Below are 14,829 nucleotides of genomic sequence, written 5' to 3'. Positions count from 1 at the left end.
TATTGAATACAGTGTGAACCTGTCCCTTTAGATTTACGTTTCCTCTTTTACAGATCCTGACGTTATTACTTTTATGCACTTCGATTGCTGGAATCGGAATCACAATATCAGAACATGTGGACGGACAGTCAAGCGCCAACTCTGACAAAATACTTCCTACCGTCCTCTATGTAAATCCGGCCCTCCATGCTGTAACATGGGTAAGAACTGTTTGGATGATCTGTCCTGAATGTTATATATAATACTAGTACAATCATTTTTCACCTCTGGCTAAAAACATTAGCATGGAGTTTGTGTGTTTGTGCAGCACGGGCTATTGATTTTTCCCTCCCCTATGCTTTGCACTGCAGCTCTGACTGTTCAGTGTAGTTGCTGTCTGTAATCAAAAGGTCCCCAGGAGATTTGCACCAAACTCAATAACAAGTGTGCCTTGTGTGAATGTGACCTGATATACTCCTCATCTCTATTCAGAATAATGTATGTCTTATATTGGCACTCAAAACATGTAGTCTGATTGTACATCTTCCTGTGCACTTAGATCTTGGTATTAATAGTCCACCATGGCCGAAGGTACTGTGTCCGGACAGACACTGGAGCCCTCTTCATCTTCTGGACTCTTTCCGTTGTTTGTGGGATTTTTTCATTTCAGTCTCTAATCCGAGTTGCACTGAATGTAAGTAATAACTTTGTATCATATAAAACACTATATATTATAAAACACCATTTATTATTAAACTCTATATAATATAAAACACCATCTAAAGTAATATTATCATATAAAATACCATCTAATGTAATAATATAATATAAAACACCATCTAAATAAACAATATGACAAAAAAAAGAAAGGAGTGAGCACTCACACTAGCTGGACCATGGGGAAAGTAATATTTAATAATTCATAACAACACTCAAATATAATAAAATCACATAAAATGATAGGTGGTACCAACATAAAATCACACTGGCGAGTGATAGTTGCGCAAACCTTATATATTAATCAATCACAATTCACACTTGCCACCACTAGGATTGTATGGTGGCAATGAAACCGCAGACCGCAAATGTAGTGTCCCGATACAAATTCGTGTGGCTCCGGATTAAAGTGTCCACGTGCATAGAGATGTCTCTCAATCAAGCAGTCTCTCCACAGTTGTATCAATGTGTCCGCACAGGGCTAAAAATATTATGTGCCCAATTCAGGTTCCTACCTTATTCCAAGGTTTTACCAGACTGTCCTCCGCTAGGCCGTCCTGCCACGAGCAGCAAGTGTACCGGCCGCTTCGGCGTCTCACGTCACAAATCTCGAGCCGCTGACGTCACAGTATCGCGGGAACAAAGAATTTGGCTGGTACGGATGGTAGGCAATTGTTGGAACCTGTATTCAGCTCCTGTGTCCTAGTGGAGTATTAGTAAGATTCCTTATCGCATGGCCATGCAATGTGTTCTCTCAGAATCCAATGGATTAGGTGGGCGCTTCTTCCAGTCACCATGGCCGAAGGTACTGTGTCCGGACAGACACTGGAGCCCTCTTCATCTTCTGGACTCTTTCCGTTGTTTGTGGGATTTTTCCATTTCAGTCTCTAATCCGAGTTGCGCTGAATGTAAGTAATAACGTTGTACCATATAAAACACTATATATTATAAAACACCATTTATTATTAAACTCTATATAATATAAAACACCATCTAAAGTAATATTATCATATAAAATACCATCTAATGTAATAATATAATATAAAACACCATCTAAATAAAACTATATATACAAAAATAAAAAGCACCAGGTAATATAGAACAATTTATGATATGAAACACTTTGCAATGCCAAACTATATGTATAATGTAAAACATTGGATAATATAAATAACAACAAATATAGAATACTTGAGAATATAAAACCCCATAAAATTTAAAACACTACATATTCATAACATAATATAAAACATAATGTAATATAAAACAATAGCTAATATAAACCTCCTCATAATATGGCTGTGAAGGTTCTCATTTATCCAGGTCATGGTATATCTGTAAAGAATAAATCAAGGCAACTGGATTTACTGTAGATTTCTTGAAAACGTTTCACTCGTTGGAAGAACTACAAGAAATCTACAGTAAATCCAGTTGCCTTGATTTATTCTTTACAGATATCCTTATAATATAAAATGTATATTGTAAAACACTATAATATGAAGCAATATAAATATATAATATAAAACACTACATCATAAAATAATATAAAATGTTAGGTAATGTAAAACAAAATATAACATGCTATAATATGAAACACTATATAATATAAGCACCATATCATATAAAACACTATATAATATAAGCACCATGTCATATATATATATATAATAAAAACAAGATTAATATTATGTATTTTTTATGTTATGACGGCATATCATTTAAAAACACTGCATGCTATAGAACAACATACAATGAAAAACATTATATATTATAAAAATTATGTAACAATATAAAGCATTATCTAATATAAAAACTATGGGGGACATTGATTAAGACAGGCGTTTTACACTCCGGTCTTAATAATCCCGATATCTGGTGAAGAGGTGCCAGCCTGTACATAACTTCAGCACATCCAGCACCAGTCTAAATTTAAGACCACTTTTAGACCTGGGCTAAGTGGGGAAAAGTCGCACATTGCTGCACAAAAAACCTTTCTAATATAGACGTATTTCAGGTTAATAAATGACCCCCTATGTAATATAAAATTCTGCATTAAACTATTTCATGTAAAATACCTTATAATATGAAAGACGATATAGAATACTATATAAGGCTAATATATTTTATAGTAATGAAACTAAACCTCTCCAGGAGACCACGGCTTTCAGAGAACCACCCCTGAAACATTTTCTGTGACAAATTTTTTAATTCCCGAAAGCCTCATGCACACGAGCATTGTTCAGGTCCGCATACGAGCCGCAGTTTTTCAATGGGGCCGCAAAAGATGCGGACAGCATGTCATATAGGCATTTCTACAATGGGCCTCTGGTCGTGTGCATGAGGCCTAAGGCTGGTTTCACACGAGCGAGTTTAATGTATGAACTTGAAGCATATGTCTGTGAGAGCTCCCGTCCTGACCTACGTAGCACTGATGGGAACGCATAGCATTATATTGATTATAATCCTATGTAACCTTTACAGTTCTGGAATGTATTGTACAGGGAGTGCAGAATTATTAGGCAAGTTGTATTTTTGAGGATTAATTTTATTATTGAACAACAACCACTTTCTCAATGAACCCAAAAAACTCATTAATATCAAAGCTGAATATTTTTGGAAGTAGTTTTTAGTTTGTTTTTAGTTTTAGCTATTTTAGGGGGATATCTGTGTGTGCAGGTGACTATTACTGTGCATAATTATTAGGCAACTTAACAAAAAACAAATATATACCCATTTCAATTATTTATTTTTACCAGTGAAACCAATATAACATCTCAACATTCACAAATATACATTTCTGACATTCAAAAACAAAAACAAATCAGTGACCAATATAGCCACCTTTCTTTGCAAGGACACTCAAAAGCCTGCCATCCATGGATTCTGTCAGTGTTTTGATCTGTTCACCATCAACATTGCGTGCAGCAGCAACCACAGCCTCCCAGACACTGTTCAGAGAGGTGTACTGTTTTCCCTCCTTGTAAATCTCACACAGGTTCTCAGGGAGAAAAGGGTCACCTCCTAGCGATCCCTAAAAGTTTTCCCTAAACTGCTGTGCTCATGTGCATACCTTAATGGTGGATATGCACATGCCCTCATGCCTAAACCTATAATCCATGGGCAAACCCTAAGCTGTAGGGAAAAGGGTAGAGGCAACCTTCTTCTTCAAACCTGGAGAAAACAAGCGTTTCCCTAGAGGCCTAGATAAAAGACACAAAGAGAAATAACAGAGAGGACTTATCTAGAGCAGAGCTGGAGCAGACGATCCAGAGTTCACAGGAAAGAACTATAACCCGCACAGGCCACTGGGGGAAGGAGGGAAAAATAGCCTCACTAACAATCAAACCCAGTACACCTGTGGGAAGGTGGCTCCAGCTCAAACCCAAACCAAAACAAACAGAGAAGTCAGACATATGCAGCCAGTCTGACAGACCTCCGCACATTCACAGGGCAAGGCGTGACACCGACACATTCTATGTTTCTATGAAAACAACATGTCCTTCTCCTATAAAACATTTTCATATATCTCTTTTTTCTATTCACAGGGAGATATTCCGGATCTTCCCCGGTTCTGTTTGTTTTTCATCTCGTTTGGTCTTCAGGTTGTTATTCTCTTCATCTCTTCCATCTCAGAAACCAGCGATCTCTCAAAAAAGGTAAGGAAAGCCATAATGATGATGATGGCTAACTCGGCCAGGATAATGTGACATCATTGGTCGCCCATTAATTTTCTTCAAATTTCCTCTAATGTATAAGCAGGGGTGCACCACCAATGAGGCCAGGTGAGGCGATCACCTCAGGCAGCACCAAGTAGGGGCAAAGGGGGGGCAGCTTAAGATCCATGGGCTGAAGAGAAAGGGTTAGTATAAGAAATTTGCATTGGGGGAGGGGGGTGCTGTTTCAGTTTTCGCCTCAGGCAGCAGAAAGGCTGGGTGCCATGAATTAAAACCAGGATCCTATAGGTTGGCTTTTTACCTGTCAGATCCTATTGTTTACCCAATGGAAAAGGAAGGTTTTAGCAGGAGATAATGGGGCAATTCCTCCAGTCTCTCCCAAACATGACCAGCAGTGAGACTTGAAACTAAGACAGCTATTACTTAGTGATAAAGGGAGGTTTTGCTCATCGAAAAATGTGAGATTTATGTCTATCTTCGTATTCCGTCCCTTTTATTCTGTTCCTAGGCTGTTGTCTTTGTTTTCTATATAATCTGCTTATTCTGTGTATTATATACACCCCTCCAGTCCTTCATATACCCCAGGAGTAACGTACCGTACAACCCTCGCAGATACTTATATATAAAAATAGTTTACTGATAACATAGAGATGACAAAGCAATGGCCATTATACATGAAGATACAGACACTACAAATAAGGCAGTACATAGAGGACACCACCACACACAGCTGCCTCCGTTCCTGCCCCTCCTGGATGCTATGCAAATGTGGCTAATAATGTGTATGTATATACAGTATATCCATAGTCCTCCAATATACCGTCTACTGGATATACTCACCCAACTCACATCCAGTACCTGACCATTAGTACATGTACATATAGTGACTCATGCATAAACAGCATATATATAATCTACTGGTAATACAATCGCAGACTACAAATATCTATATGTACACACATAAAGTCTACTGGGATATTATACTTATATACATACACACATAAGCAGACATATAACTTAGCTTGCTCCTGAAGTGCTGTTGGTCCAAGGGGTTGGCAGGAAGAGAGAGCAAGAGAGAGTCCCCAAGTTTCTCATTGCATATATCTTCCTGTGTCCCAGCCCCCAACATGGACTCCACCCCATGACCAACCAAATATCTTCCCAATCTGTTTGCCAAGAAAATGTCCAACTGCTTTTACAATGTTCCCTTCCTGCCATTGATATGCTAACAAGGGACACAATGACCAAATGGCTACTGGCCATACTGATATCACTCAATGGGTGAATACCACTGGATATCAATATACACTATATCCAATTATTAGGCATATTTGTGTGGTCATCAGGTTGAGGTTCTGGCTGAGAGCCATATTTACCTGTAACACTTAGTGTAAGTGTTGTTGCATTTTATAGTTAATATAGTAAAGGAACAGGAATGTTAAGCATTTTTAAAATCTACTTTAGAAAAGGGGTTTAAGCGTTTTCTTAGCAAAAGCTTTGAGCATTGCTAAGGGGAGTCTGTCTTCAGTATTCAGTGTTTTACTTAGCGCGAGGCCTGTGTGTAGCAAGTCAGATAGACAGGGTGATGGGCAGTGATAGGCCACATGTCCATAGTCAGGGACTGGGGTAATGACAAGAGGCAGGAAGGAAGCCTCTGATTGTTAGACATAGGCGTCTTCAGAGCTCAGTAGGACTGAAGACTGAAGACAGACTCTTCTTAGCAACACTCCATTAGAGCTTTTCCAAGGAGACTCTTTACATCCTATAAAAAAAGCATCTTTCCCTAATAAAGTATATTACAAAAAATGCTTAACATCCCTGTCCCTACCCAGTATTAATAATAAACTGAACTGACAGTTATACTTTAAGGGAGCTCTCTGGGCTTTTAATATTGATGACCTATCCTCAGGATAGAGCAGGAAGAGAGACGGGAGAAAGTAAGTGCACACTGCATGCGCCGTCTCCTCATACAGTTGATCGGCGGGGGTATCGTGAGGATAAGTTGTCAATACCAAAAGCCCGGAGAACCCCTTTAGGTTCAGAGCGCCCTTTTTTTTTTTCCATAATGGTAGCTTCATGATTTGCTGTGGCGCTTCTCCATATGCGTCCTAGTCAAATGTAGACAGTACAGCTTCAGAGGACATTATGTTCAGCAGTTACATGACCATTGTCATCAGCGCATGAACAGCGATGGAGCTTTGGCCACAGGATGTTTATAGACTAGGACAATAAGGCAGAATATTCATATTTTTGTAGATGTTTTTGGCTTACAATGAATATTTCATTTTTTTTTTTACTAACTTCTTTTATATCATTTTTAGAATCCTGAATTAACAGCATCGTTTTTCAGCAGAATCACCTTCAGTTGGTATGACAGGTAGGTTTTCTGTATGTTTCTACGTGCATTTCTTGCATGATCTGTCCATTAACCTCAGTGAGACAAAAACTTAGCAAATAGTCTGTTTTGTGTATTCACCTCCTATGCAGACATATGTGACTGCATGGTAACAGGCTGCAAGCAAACCCTTTTGTAGTCTGATCATGTAGACATCTGTCACTCCATGTCATCTGCTCTCTTATTTCTAAGTTCTAACCTCTGGACTGTAGGAGAGGGCACATGAGAGTAACACAACTATGGGACCAGACTACGCAGAGTTTCTTTGTAGTCTGTTACTATGGAGATACATAGATCTGTAAGTGTTGTATACCCATAAAGGTAGGAGTTTTGTTTTTCCCACACCATGTTAATAACGTATGGCATGGAAAGTATCACTTTAATGCCTGAAAAAAATGGAAGCCCTAAAATCTACAACCTGCTCAGTCAGTTCTGAGACTGGTATTTGAGTCGGGTAGAATTCTAGGGCCACTTATGGGATATTAATAAAAACTGCAGAATAGGGGTAATAAATGTAGGGGGTTAGTTCTATTTTATCACCTGCTGTGTTCCAAAAATGGATTAAAATCTACCAAAAAATGTTTACATTTCACCTCCATTTTGCATTAATTCTGGTGAATACTTTGCGAAGTGCATTTTTTTTTAAATGGGGAGATGTATGGGGGTAGGGAGGGGGGTTCTTATATGCAGGCCTTTGAGAACCACTTCAGAACTGAATTAATCCCTGAAAAAATTGGATTAGGAAATTTTCTTGAAAATGTCTAAAATTGCTGCTAAATATCTAAGCCTCTCAAAGTATAATTGAATAACGATGCCAACATTAAGTGGATGTATGGTACATATTAATTATTAACTATTTTTGAGGTATCGCTATTTATCTTAAATGCAGAAAAAAATCATAATTTTTTGTTATAAACAAGAAATATATCTGCCAAAATTTCCTACTAACACAAGGTACTATGGGTCACAAGAAAACAGCCTCAGAATCAATTGTATAAGTAAAAGCATTTCAAAGTTATTACTACATAAAGTGACACCTGTCATATTTGAAAAATGGGGCTGTGTCCCAAAGGCCATAATAGGCTTCATCTTTAAAGGGGTTGTGCGAGAATAGAGGGCTTTGGGTGAACGTCCCCACTTAGCCAGACCTGTAAAGGGTAGTTTACTTATCTGCTTCCCAAAACGTATAAAAAGGGGTTAGGGTCCGCTCTGCAATAAAGGAAAGCTTAGGGGTAACACAAAAATCACTGTTTCTTTTTATGCTGCTTCTTCCAATCTCCACCTTATCCTTCCTCCTTCGCAGCTTCTTGGTCTCTAAACCAACAAGTGGTAGTGGGTATGCTTCTAACGCCTTCAAAGAAAGTATCAACATAGCACAGACCCATATGTAAAATAGTTCATGCTTCTTTATTGCGGGATCATAATCTTGAACATCACATAGAACATATGATAAAACCCGACTTTGGGCTTTATCATATGTTCCAACGCCCCCCATTCTTACACAACCACTAAGGGGTTAACAATGTTACATGAAAAATTGCTTCATTTTTTTTTTCTTATAGACTGGCTGGAGGAATCATAAATGGCTTCAAAAGTACACACACCATTTAATTTCAACTTGAGTGGTCTCCATTGTTATATCTCACACTTTAACCGTTAACACTTTGTTTCGTGCAGCATAGTTGTTAAAGGGTTCAGGAGACCTTTAGTCATGGAAGATCTCTGGGAACTGAGCAAAGAAAATCAGTCCCAACACAACTATGAAGCATTCGACAAAACGATGAAGGTGGAAGTGGCGAAAGCAAGGAACGCTCTGGAGAAACGTAGGAATAAGAGGAAACAGCAGGACGGAGCTATTGAAATGAATGGGCTGAGCAAGGTGCACAGCCAGGAAGTACTGGTCGAGGTAAGATCCTAGATATACTCCCTGTTGTGTGGGCTACTGTTTGTCTATAGAGATGTTCATGTTCATTGGGATCTATGTACTACAACTATACCCATCCATCATAGAACCATATTTACCAGCATTCTTGTTGAAATATTTGGGTTATTTAAGCCCTGCTACCAGGAATGCCCACAAACCTGGTAGGACTTTCCACTTATGGACAGGATATATTTTGACCAGGGAAAGCCTGAATTTCCCAGGACTGTCTCTAACAATTAGGGACACTTAACTGCAAATTTGGGACTGTTGGCAACTATGCATAACTATGGAAGCAGTACATCCCTCAAAACCCCCACCCACCATATCAACCTCCTTTTAATTTTTATTTCCTGCTTCATTATCCAATTTTTTTTGTCCCTTTCTAGAAAAAAAAGAAGAAAGAGTCTGTATCTGGAACGTCTAAAGATTACCCCAAGTCCTGGCTATATAAGACCTTGATTAAAGCAAACGCAAAGATCATCCTACGATCAGTTTTCTTTAAACTCATTCATGACATCTTAGTGTTCGTCAGCCCCCAGATCTTGAAGTAAGATTTGTTTTCCCCTTTTATCTCTTTCACTGTCTTTATATTGAGGACAGTTAACCATAAACGGCAGCTTGTGTGTGCTGAGGAATCTGCCAGACATTTATAGGTGGTGTCTGGATAAAGAAAGAGGGTCACTTTTTTTTATAGGTACAGTACCACTTTTGGTAAAGTGCAGGGGCTCTCAACCTGGACATAATGGATAGTGGGGGTTCACTACCTTACTGGCCACCCAGTCCCAGCAAGAAACAACTGCAAAAAGTGTACAAAAACAAGGTGTGTGCACTCCTCCTTCTGGTTTTGCATATATGATTGAATTGTTTATTAATACAATTAATTAAAAACAAATATATAAAAAAATAGATAAAAATACTCCCCAAATTTTTTTTATATACAATCCCAAGAATTATAGAAATATGAGATAACAGTACATGATTCCACTATCAATTGCAATGCATGATAGTTTAGAGAGCAAATAGTTTTTTATAGAATTTTCAAAAATTTCTCGGACAAAGAACAGAACAAATCTGATAGAGCATGTATATGCCGGCAAAACATCAACACAAGTACTGTTTCATACACATTAAATACAATAGCAGATCATTACAAACTGACAGGATGGCTAACACTCTTTGACCATTGAAGAAAGAAGAGAAAAGTGTTTAAGGGGGGAGAGTACTGAGAATGAGATCCCCTTGAGATCCTCCAGCTCCCTATGCTGCTACCCATGTTGGACAAATCACCTGATGTGCGGGGGATAGTAGCATATGAGGAGGAGAACCAAACCTGCCATTTAGCTACAAATCCAGGGTTCGTATGGTCCTTTTAAGCCATCATCTTTTCATAAACGCAAGTGGTATTGACCAGATCCATGATCTCTTGAAGTTTGGGAATGGTAGAGGATTTCCAGTACCTAGTTAGGACCAGTTTTGTGGACAGGAGAATGTGCGCTACAACATGACGAATGCTGGCTGGAAGGTCAAACCTCAAGCTGGAAGGGAAACCTCAAATATCCCTTTAAACTATCATGCATTCCTTCCAGCCAGCAATGCATGATAGTTTAAAGGGATATTTGAGGTCACTGGTAATTGCAGGGCAATGTCATATGGTCCGCTCCTATAGCTCAAAATATATACCAGTTCAAATATCTAAAATTTCAGATACATTATGGATTCATGACAGTGATTTCATACCACATTTCATATACAGTTGCAAGAAAAAGTATGCAAATCCTTTTTAATTATGTGGATTTCTGCACAAATTGGTCATAAAATGTGATTCCAATGCTCATAGATATTTTTATGGACTGATCATGATTTTTGGTTTATGATACCTCTGTTACTGGAATATATTTCCATATATACAGGCTGCTCACAACCAAATATTATATACAGTTGCAAGAAAAAGTATGTAAACCCTTTGGAATGATATAGATTTCTGCACAAATTGGTCATAAAATGTGATCTGATCTTCATCTAAGTCACAACAATAGACAATCACAGTCTGCTTAAACTAATAACACACAAAGAATTAAATGTTACCATGTTTTTATTGAACACACCATGTAAACATTCACAGTACAGGTGGAAAAAGTATGTGAACCCTTGGATTTAATATCTGGTTGAACCTCCGTTGGCAGCAATAACTTCAACCAAACATTTCCTGTAGTTGCAGATCAGACGTGCACAACGGTCAGGAGTAATTCTTCACCATTCCTCTTTACAGAACTGTTTCAGTTCAGCAATACTCCTGGGATGTCTGGTGTGAATCGCTTTCTTGAGGTCATGCCACAGCATGTCAATCGGGTTGAGGTCAGGACTCTGACTGGGCCACTCCAGAAGGTGTATTTTCTTCTGTTTAAGCCATTCTGTTGTTGATTTACTTCTATGCTTTGGTGGTTGTCCTGTTGCAACATCCATCTTCTGTTGAGCTTCAGCTGGTGGACAGATGGCCTTAGGTTCTCCTGCAAAATTTCTTGATAATTTAACTTGGGGATTCATTTTTCCTTCGATTATAGCAATCCGTCCAGGCCCTGATGCTGCAAAGCAGCCCCAACCCATGATGCCCCAACCACCATACTTCACAGTTGGGATGAGGTTTTGATGTTGGTGTGCTGTGCCTCTTTTTCTCCACACATAGTGTTGTGTGTTTCTTCCAAACAACTCAACTTTCCTTTCATCTGTCCACAGAATATTTTGCCAGTACTGCTGTGGAACATCCAGTGCTCTTGAGCAAACTGTAAACGTGCAGCAATGTTTTTTCTGAACAGCAGTGGCTTCCTCTGTGGTATCCTCCCATGAAATCCATTCTTGTTTAGTGTTTTTGTATCATAGATTCGCTAACAGGGATGTTAGCATATGCCAGAGACTTTTGTAAGTCTTTAGCTGACACTCTAGGATTCTTCTTCACCTCATTGAGCAGTCTGCGCTGTGCTCTTGCAGTCATCTTTACAGGACGGCCACTCCTAGGGAGAGTAGCAGCAGTGCTGAACTTTCTCCATTTATAGACAATCTGTCTGGCTGTGGACTGATGAACAGCAAGGCTTTAGGAGATACTTTTATAACCCTTTCCAGCTTTATGCAAGTCAACAATTCTTAATCGTAGGTCTTCTGAGAGCTCTTTTGTGCAAGGCATCATTCACATCAGGCAATGCTTCTTGTGAAAAGCAAACCCAGAACTGGTGTGTGTTTTTATTAGGGCAGGGCAGCTGTAACCAACACCTCCAATCTCATCTCATTGATTGGACTCCAGATGGCTGACACCTCACTCCAATTAGCTCTTGGAGAAGTCATTAGTCTATGGGTTGACATACTTTTTCCACCTGCACTGTAAATATTTACATGGTGCGTTCAATAAAAACATGGTAACATTTAATTCTTCGTGTGTTATTAGTTTAAGCAGACTGTGATTGTCTATTGTTGTGACTTAGATGAAGATCAGATCACATTTTATGACCAATTTGTGCAGAAATCTATATCATTCCAAAGGGTTTACATACTTTTTCTTGCAACTGTATATAATATTTGGTTGTGAGCAGCCTGTATATATGGAAATATATTCCAGTAACAGAGGTATCATAAACCAAAAATCATGATCAGTCCATAAAAATATCTATGAGCATTGGAATCAATCCATAGTTCTCACTCTGAGAAAACAAAACAATTCCCTCCACAATAAAGAAGTAGGAAGTCTGACTAGTGATTATCAGCAAGCACGCGCTGGCTGGTATTTCTCAGCAAGCCAAGCGTGCGCGTCTTCCCTGACACAAGAGCTTCCGCAATATTCAGTGACACTCTGCAATGTTCAGTAAGGAGCGGGGCAGTGTTATTACCAAGGCTCAACATGACCAGCAAGCTCAGTCTTAACATCCTATGTTAGTGTGGATTCATATTACCAGCATTGCTTGGAATGTCATTCACTTACTTGGAGCGAGCTCGTCAGTCCCGAGGTAAGTGGGGTTGTGCATTTACCCCTCCTTCTTGGCTTTGGCACTGGATGATTTTATCTTTACGGAGGTTCCTGTTGTAGCAAGCTTGTATGTTCCGAATCATCAAACAGTTAGTTTGTATTTGGCTGTAGCGCACTACTTCCTGCTTCAGCTTGGACACATCAGCAGCAGCGAGTTCGCTCCAGGATAAGCAGTACTATATACACCTAGGGTCCGGACTGTGTATATATATAGATATAGTTATTTTTTCTGAGGATACCATACGTGTTTCGGAGCACTAGCTCCTTCAGTGGCTTACATTTGCAGATGTAGCAATGCCATCTATTTATAGTCCATAATCGCTCTGTGGAGTGATTACAAAGCTGGATTGGATTGATCCACGATTATGTTGTGGGTAAAACCCGAATATGGAACCATTTCATATGATTCCTCTCTGCAGCGGCGCCGGCATCCCGCTCAGGAGGACGGCAGCGCTATGGTGACAAGAGGGCGTGGAGGACGCGGGCGCGCACGTCTCTTCAGTGCGGCCGGCGTCTTCCATCTCCTAGACAACGGCAGGAGAAAAACTGAGCGCCAATGTTAATGATTCGGCACTCAGGTGTACTGAGATACTGGACATGGGTCATGTGACCCATCAAGAAGATCTATTTAAGCAGGTAACCTGCTGGCCGCAGGTTGCCTGTGATTGGTCTTGATTAGGGATGAGCGAACCCGAACTGTATAGTTCGGGTTCGTACCGAATTTTGGGGTGTCCGTGACACGGACCCGAACCCGGACATTTTCGTAAAAGTTCGGGTTCGGTGTTCGTCGCTTTCTTGGCGCTTTTTGAAAGGCTGCAAAGCAGCCAATCAAGAAGCGTCATACTACTTGCCCCAAGAGGCCGTCACAGCCATGCCTACTATTGGCATGGCTGTGATTGGCCAGAGCACCATGTGACCCAGCCTCTATTTAAGCTGGAGTCACATAGCGCCGCCCGTCACTCTGCTCTGATTAGCGTAGGGAGAGGTTGCAGCTGCGACAGTAGGGCGAGATTAGGCTGATTGACTCCTCCAAAATACTCCATCCAGTGATCGATCTGCAGCTGTGGATGATTGAACTGCTGCTATTGAATTGCTCACTGTTTTTAGGCTGCCCAGAGCGTTTTTCAGTCACTTTTATCTGGGGTGATCGGCGGCCATTTTGTGTCTTGTGTTGCGCCAGCACAAGCTGCCACCAAGTGCATTTAACCCTCAATGGTGTGGTTGTTTTTTGGCTAACGCCTACATCAGGGTGAAGCTGTCACACCAAGTGCATTTAACCAGCAATAGTCTGTTTATTTTTTGGCCATATACTACATCAGGGGCAAGCTGTCACCAAGTGCATTTAACCCTCAATGGTGTGGTTGTTTTTTGGCTAAATCCTACATCAGGGTGAAGCTGTCACCAAGTGCATTTAACCAGCAATAGTCTGTTTATTTTTTGGCCATATACTACATCAGGGGCAAGCTGCGCCTGTCACCAAGTGCATTTAACCCTCAGTAGTGTGGTTGGTCAAGCTGTCACACCAAGTGCATTTAACCATCAATAGTGTGGTTATTTTTTGGCCATATCCCAGTCTAATTCTGTCAGTAAACGTATACCTGTCACCCAGCGTCTAAATACTAGGCCTCAAGTTTATATCCAGCTAAATCTGTCGTTACTGGTGTGGCTGGTCAAGTTATTTAGTGTCCGTCAAAGCACAGTTTTTGTTCTGGGTTGAAATACAATTCCTAATTTAGCAATTTCCTAATTTAGTGGTTTCTGCTGTATCAGAGCTATTTGAAATCTATCCCTAAAAGGGTATATAATATTCAAGGTGCACATAGGGTCATTCTGAATAACTTCACACACACGCTACTGTGCATTTCCAAGTCTAATTCTGTCAGTAAACCTATACCTGTCACCCAGCGCCAAAATACTAGGCCTCAAATTTATATCCAGCTAAATCTGTCATTACTGCTGTACTGTTGTGGCTGGTCAAGTTATTTAGTGTCCGTCAAAGCACATTTTTTGTTCTGGGTTGAAATACAATTCCCAATTTAGCAATTTCCTAATTTTGTGGTTTCTGCTGTATCAGAGCTATTTAAATCTATCCCTAAAAGGGTATATCAGATTCAAGGTGCACATAGGG

The 14,829-nt window shown here is 39.8% G+C and overlaps 1 protein-coding gene across 1 annotated transcript in view; it reads left to right on the top strand.

The window, feature by feature from the left end:
- LOC122941131 (ATP-binding cassette sub-family C member 2-like) overlaps positions 1 to 14,829 on the top strand; it is a 252,760-nt gene that overhangs the window by 106,496 nt on the left and 131,435 nt on the right. Inside the window, exons 5-10 of the mRNA XM_044298157.1 lie at positions 54 to 200; positions 539 to 673; positions 4,242 to 4,352; positions 6,692 to 6,747; positions 8,443 to 8,671; positions 9,076 to 9,236. Coding sequence (XP_044154092.1) covers positions 54 to 200; positions 539 to 673; positions 4,242 to 4,352; positions 6,692 to 6,747; positions 8,443 to 8,671; positions 9,076 to 9,236 — 839 coding nt within the window. The remainder of the gene's footprint in view (positions 1 to 53; positions 201 to 538; positions 674 to 4,241; positions 4,353 to 6,691; positions 6,748 to 8,442; positions 8,672 to 9,075; positions 9,237 to 14,829) is intronic.

Source organism: Bufo gargarizans, chromosome 6 (genome assembly GCF_014858855.1).
Source record: "Bufo gargarizans isolate SCDJY-AF-19 chromosome 6, ASM1485885v1, whole genome shotgun sequence".
Lineage (NCBI taxonomy): Eukaryota > Metazoa > Chordata > Amphibia > Anura > Bufonidae > Bufo > Bufo gargarizans.
The sequence above is the reverse complement of the archived record's forward strand: the minus strand, read 5'-3'. Positions and strand labels throughout refer to the sequence as shown.